Below are 7,139 nucleotides of genomic sequence, written 5' to 3' on the forward strand. Positions count from 1 at the left end.
TTAGAAAATAACCCTTGTTGGTTGGAAGGATCCAACTTTGGCACTYATGGCATCCCATTTGGTGAATCACCTGTACTTGTCAGGCCTCRGGAGGTACTGCTGTCCTTGGAAGTGTGGCTGTTCATAAAAAACACAGCTTTCTTCAAGTATGTTACAAGACTGGATGTCCCTGAAGTGAAACCCCTCTTGGAAAGATGGGGAGTTTTCCATGAACTTCAACATGCTGCCTCTGAAGTCATTCCTCAGACTGCTGTAGCTGCTGTGCTTCTCGGAGTGCAAAGGCAAATCCAAATATGAATAAACAGTATGTTAAGTGGCAATTCTAGGTACCTACAGATTTTTTCTAGTTACTTCTACAGTACCTACAGTTCTAGGTACCTATGCAATACTGATGCAAGCAAGAGGAGAGTGAATAGCCAGTACTATGAGCAGAAAGGTCAGTTTAGCAGGAATAAATTCAGCTGGATCTTAATTTTTATAGCAGTAGTGCTGTGAGTCCTTTTTGTTCTGGAAGAGAACAGAACTGTGTTTGCTAGGCCAGCTAGCAACATTGCATGCTGGTAAAAAATAAACTCAGTTRTATACCTGGACTTCCACAGCAGTCACGTGTCCTCAGTCTTCTCAGATGTTGATGTAATAACTGGATTTTTTTGCAGTCTTCAGTGGGCAGGTGTGGGGTTTTTTTGCTTTTCAGTTACTATGATGATAAACTGTTTCAATACTGTCTTTGACTTTTGTGCCTATCACAGCAAAGATTTGCTATAGAAAAATACTTGCTAGTTTGCATCAATGTGCAATACAGTTTTTGCAGGTGCTCAAGTGCAGTTGTATAGACACCAGAGTATTATTGCAAAGTCCAACATGTTAGTTTAAAATAAAAACCAAACCACAACCAAACCCAACAACACTTTAGTTCCTTCCTAATTTTAGGGTTTTTTTTTCCCTACTCCCATACTAATTCTCAGTTTCTTTGCTCCTTCTTAATGCTTCTCATTGATCTCCTAAGTCAAGTTCCTTTTAATCCATCTTGTTCCCAGCTTTCTTACCTGTGACTTCTGTCCCTCTACTGCTTGTAAGGAACAAGAGTGCACCAGCTTTTAGCACTTGGACCCAGAACCTGTCTTTGCTAAGTGAAGCCCAGAATTGCATATCAGTGAAAAAAATAGCTGCATTATCCTATGCAGATGGAATGTATCTGGAAACCTGCTGTGGTGGTCTATGTAGCTTCTGCTGGACAGGGAAGTTAYGAATTGTGCATAAAACTTGCAACATGAATGAACTTATTTTTTTATGAATATTAAAGGGACACATTCCAGCACTGAGGCTATTCCCAGGCCAAAWTTCAAATCCTTAGTCTTATGTGTGAGTATTGAGATATTCCACATCTTGGCAACCTCTCCCCTCTGAGTAAAACCGTTCCAGGGAATGAGTCTGGAAAGGAAAAATGCAGATCTRTTCTGGGCTGAAGTACTCAGAAAAAATCTATCATGAAGCAAATTTGCCTTAATGTTTGGCTCAAATGCACGGTGGTGTCGACAGTGGGATATGTCAGGTTGTCTCTGCAGTAGTGTAGTCATTARCTTTATGACTCTTATGACATAAGAGCAATGACTGGGGCATGGGAGACGTGGTTGTTTTCAGCTCTATACTAAACATCCTTGTAGTGTTTAGTACAGCATGTAGAGCCAGAGTGGTTTTAGAAGACTGGCAAGGTGCTTATATATATATATATATATAAATAGACATATTATTAAAATAAAAGTCAATAACATTAACTCTTCCCCTCCCACACCTGAGTACTAATCAACCATTTATTTGGGGGAGAATTGAAATTGACTTACCTACCTCTTTGAGACAACAAACCTCATTACGGGAACTTGGTGAGTAGTAAAACTACTCCTCTCCTACGTGGAGGTGTCTGGGGAAGTTGCGTCCGTAGGCCAGAACTGTCAAAATGGGATGTGCTGCTCTGATTCTAATGTAAGCAGTAACATACATGGAGACATATAGAAAACTTACTGCTGTGATGGAGTCATTGAAACCCATCCAGTGCTGGCAGTCAGGATAGATTATCCCTTCAGGAAGTACTGATGGCCTGTATAGTTGGGACATTCATGGATCACCCAACAGGMAGTTTCCATCTTGTCAGAGGTTGAGGTGGGCATGCAGGTCTGATGGGTCTGTGGTGACATCATAGGAAAAGCCCTCAAAGGAAAACATCTGCAATGACACAAAAGTAGTCCCAAATCACACTGGAAAGTATTTGAAAGCTGTCTTGTTTTTGCCTGGGTTGTACAAAACAATACAAAGATTGMATGGGTCCATAGGGACATTTCTACTGGCCCCTAGGACTAGCAAAGCCCTTATATCCATTTTCTATAGGAYGCACAGACAGTTACTGCTGTCTTCTTTTCTATAGTACTACAGAATRGTGGATGTCCCTTTGGGGTTCTGAAATTGGGGGGGAACTTCTGTCATTATTTCATGCTGCACGTACCCTGTCAGCAGCTTTTTGACAAGTTTTTGGGAGCATTTGGAGAAAATGAAACCCAAATTGCTCTTTGGTGTCTCTATAGATGTCTTCTGTTTATTRCACATTCATTCAACTTTGTGCCCATCTCCTGCACCCAGTCCTGGGTTCCTAGAAATCTTCTGTTATGTAGAACAAAGACAAATGAAGGAAGAATTTGCCTATATCTGAATTGTGCTGTAGCTTTTACATCTCTTAATGATACTGGAACAAAACAAGACTGTTCTGTGTAACCCAGGTCAGCCCATTGAGCACTTTAGGTACTGTTGGGCTGATGTATCTTAGCAGCAGTAAAATCCAGTTAGAAATACTTAAACTCAACAGTATTGTTTGGTGGTACTTCTTACACTTGTTTGAAATAGATTACTTCAACCTTATTTTCCTGAGATCTTAGAAGTCTAAGATTATATAAATTTTAGGTCTCTTTAGGAAGTTGAAAAGGGAAATTAGTAAGACAGAAAACACAAGCAAAATACTTTGCATGTGTTTCTGTTTTAGTATTTGAAAGCTTCAAAGTACACTATGGGTTTTCTTTAATAAATTCATCAGAGATATAGATAATAAAACAACCACTTGAGGTTCCCCCTCTGCTAATTTGTTGCTAGACCAATGAAAYATGTTTGCAAATGTACCATGCTAGGTTGGTTGCTTCATTCACTCAACTGTTCTTATCTTTGCTGGTTTTGATGGGGTGTACCTTTTCTCTCCTGCGTGCCTTCCTTTCCTCTCCTTCYACAGCTGCCTTTGAACTAACCTTTATAAAATTCATTCACGTGCAGTGCATTTTCATGTTTCTTGCTCATACTCATGGAAGAAAATTTGGGTCCTTTTGCCTTACTGGCTTCTTATTCAACAAAAATGCTACTTGTTTTGTGCTTTCTTGCCATGTCTTTCACTATGAGTCTTATATGGTGATTCCATGAAACTCCAAACCTTCAGGGATAAATCTTTAGCTATCCTGTTTTTACACAGCTTCAGTTGTGCTTCTAAGGGGTCTTGTAAATGGTATCACTATTGTCAGTGTCTCTTGGAGCTGTTGCCTCAGCCAGGAAATTGTACTCTTCAACACTGAAAGCAGACTGAGGGAAGAGTGTGATTAGAGTCCAGCAGTTGTTTCTGAACACCTGTATGCTTTCTTTGTATCMAAAAGAACTTTCTGATTGTTAATGCTAGCAAATTTAATTCACTTAGAGGAGCAACTTCTATGTGCAGRCCTGTTCTTGCATTTCTCAAAGATCTTTGTCAGACTCAGAAGTGTTACACTTTTTGTTCTGTCTGTGATCATGCCTGCTTTGTGGAGTAGATTTGTCTTTTGGATTCCACATGGTCCATCACAGATCAATACAGTGAGCACTGGGCTTGGTAATGAAGTTTGGAACTTGAGAGACCACAAACTTGAGTAGGGCAGGTATATGTGAACTCTTYATTGTAGTAAATTTAGTGCAGCCATCACAGGTCAGATGGGCCATCCAGACAGTCAAGTAACTTTCATGAACAGGCACTGAGGAAAGGGTAGATATGAAGCAAATATATGTTCATTTCATTTCATTTCATTCAAACTTCAGGACTTCAAGCTATTTTAGCTCAAGAGTTTAATGAGCAGGAGCTTTTCTTCTCTGTCTATAAAAACTTTCTATGGATTTGTCTTCCAAATACTCATCGAGCTTCTGCTTGAATCCTGTAGAGTTTTAYCTCCCAGGACCCTATGCCACAGATGAATTGAGCACTGCAGGAAGGACTGTGGGTTAATCTTAAACTCTGGAGCMAGAATATCTCGTTAGATAAATGCTATCCATGGTCTGAGGAGTGTGGTTATTTCCATCTGTCGCAGCTGCCTTCAGCCAGTAAATTGTTGTGACAGCTGCTTTTACATGAAGATTGACCACTTTTGCACCTCMGAAAAACTCGAGCATAGGAGTAATCTGAAAATAGCAGTGCTTTTGTAGAGAAGCATAACCTTATGCTAACAACTGTAGTGTTTGCTACCAACCATAAAGCAAGCTGCAGGAGCCCAGAAGACTGGTTGGTGAAGACTTAGATACTTTGGAATTCCCAGGGTTCCTCTCCTTTAGCACCACTATTCTTGAGATTCATTGTCTGCTTGAGATTCTCTGAATCTTTGCAAATAAAAGCAARTGCAGCCTTTCAGTGGTCTTTAAAACATAGAAATTGCAAACATCCCTATCTCAGGTGGAAAAATTTGGAGCCACTCCTAAGCTTTACGATGCAGCAGAATCTAGAATCCACATACCCTACCTATCACCCTGATCTCTGAATAATTATTTCTGTTCATTCTTGCCTTTTACCAGAGGAATACCAGCGTGTGATCTACACATCAGTACCAAGGTTCTCAATTGCACAAATTGAACCAGGTACTTTGTTGCAATAACTATGCATATGTTAATTGCTGTCTGGGAACTTGTCCTTTATTTATTTTATTCCCGCTGAAGACAAATGTAATATTTTCATTTCCTGTTCTGAGCAGACACTGCTGTCTTATTATGACAATCTGGGTTAGCATGGTAACCTAAGCATGCTAACACATATATTACTTACACTGTGCAGTTCCCATAAATGCAAAATATTAGGTGTTTACAAACAAAAGGAAACATGCTTTTTCACACCTCTGCCCTGACAGCTGAGTTGTTCATGCTCCATTTCCCTCTGATTGAAGCTTGGCGTTCTTATGTGCACCAAACATTTGCAGTAGCTGAACAGCCTGCTTCATGCAGTAAAAGACAGGAAGGAGGGCAGAGATAGTGTCCCATGTATAAAAGAAAGGACAAGAAGGGCAAAGACTAGGGCAAATTTTCCTCTCCAGGGAAAGGCTGTTACTGATAGGTCATGTAAGTGTGGCTAAATGAGGTCCCTGACATTAGCAGAAGAGATGCAAGTTTTAAGCAGTCTKCTTCATGGCTATAAAAGTTGCTTGGTTTTATTCAAGGACTCCATTATCAGAATGTTTATGAGGCAAAATGAAATCAAAGCATACCATTCMAAGCCAAGGTGAAATTATTCAAAATTAAACATATACCAGATAAGGTTGGAGTGTCCTAGCAGTTCTGTGCTCTCTGCACWGCTTTTTCTTTCCAAAAGTCTCCAGAACTTTGCTGAAAAACACTAGTATATTTTAGCACCTGCAAGTTATGAAAAGGCCCTGGAAATAGCTTCGATATTAAACAGATTATTTCCTTCAATTCAGTTAAACTTTGCATTGCCTTACTGAACTCTGCTGTCTCTCAAGTTGCTTGTGTAACTATGTTCTTAAAGGATAAATGATATCCACTTTCTTAAACTGTGATGTGCTGCTAAGCAGAACTCATAGCATTAGATGGCAAGACCTAATGGAGTTGCAGAGATTGAACCACTTCTGGAAGTCAGRATTGTTCTTCCTTTTTTGAAAAGTAATGACATTCTGGTAACTATATTCTCATAAATAATTTATCAGCCTTTTTTTGCCTTAAAGGAATTGCATTGTTTCACAGAGGATTGCAGGTCAAGGTGGTCACTGCTATATTCACAGCAATGGTCAAGAAGCTCTTGTCTTAATAAAAAAGTGATCTGCAATATAAACATTTGCAAAGACTCATAGTCTACCCTGGTGTCTGTGTGAGAGCAGGAGAGTGGCATACTGGGGTTTCTGCTTCTCTTTGCCACTTCTGAAAATTTGCTGAGATGCAAGTTGAGAGCTGTGAGCAGACTCTGTGTTTGCTTTGATATACTATAATCCTAATGACCCATCTGCAAAAAGTAACACAAAAGAGACCATTCTAAGCTCTGAGGACTTCTCATGTTTTGTCTGTCTTGTAGTTATGATGTTTATTGCATTTATCATGGGGGACTCTTTTTTTTTTTTTTTTTTTTGCACTGTATTTGCTGATTCTGTGTTCAAGCTGAGTTGTCAGGTGACTTGTGGGGTAGAATACTCATTGAGCTGTTGTTAACTGTTTCATGTGGTGCATCTGACCCAATGTGGGATAGGTACAAGCATGTGTATGAGTATTTAAGAATGACTCGTTACAGAACCTCCTTTGCCTGAAAGCTCTTGAGCTCAGCCGTCCTGAGCAGTTTCTGGTGTAGGTCTGTTCCTCTCCTTCCCCACCCTGTGTTGATTACCTCTTGTCCACGTTTGTTCCATKGCAAACTTTCCTTTTGTAACTGCAGATGAACTCGGCTTTAATTTCAATACTTTTTCGTATGTTTTATCCTGGAGACAGGAAAAGTCTCCATCTCACATGATGTTGTTAGCCTTTGCTTACTAAACATTTCTATTGTGTACAGGTTTTAACACAGATGTTTGAGGAGGAAACAGTGATTAAAAGTTCCAGTGTCTTCCTGGTGTGTGATTAACTGCATCCCAGAAGACTATAAAGATTGAAATCAAGTGGTTCTTACTGGATGTCTATCAGTGCATCTGAATTACTGACTAATATTGTAAATCAGTTTGGGTCACTTGGTTCATATTTTTCCCTTTGAAAGCCTGTTTTAAAAATTCAAATGGAGCAAATGATATTAAACTCAAATTGCTCTCTGTCTGGAACACAGAAGGATTGTTTTTTAATGCTAAAGCAGAGTACTTTAACTCTATAGCACAGATAGTAGGCTAGAG

General features: G+C 39.6%; 1 protein-coding gene across 1 annotated transcript; it reads right to left on the bottom strand.

Annotated features, from left to right (window-relative positions):
- Positions 1-2,165, bottom strand: LOC130577483 (gamma-crystallin 1-like). Its single transcript, XM_057372887.1, is given in 3 exon segments — positions 1-264; positions 2,020-2,072; positions 2,075-2,165. Coding segments are annotated over 3 exon segments (408 nt in total).
- Between the last annotated feature and the right edge of the window lie 4,974 nt (positions 2,166-7,139).

This window comes from Malurus melanocephalus, unplaced genomic scaffold (assembly GCF_030028575.1).
Source record: "Malurus melanocephalus ecotype Western Australia unplaced genomic scaffold, MMel_1.1 scaffold_180, whole genome shotgun sequence".
NCBI classification, from domain to species: domain Eukaryota; kingdom Metazoa; phylum Chordata; class Aves; order Passeriformes; family Maluridae; genus Malurus; species Malurus melanocephalus.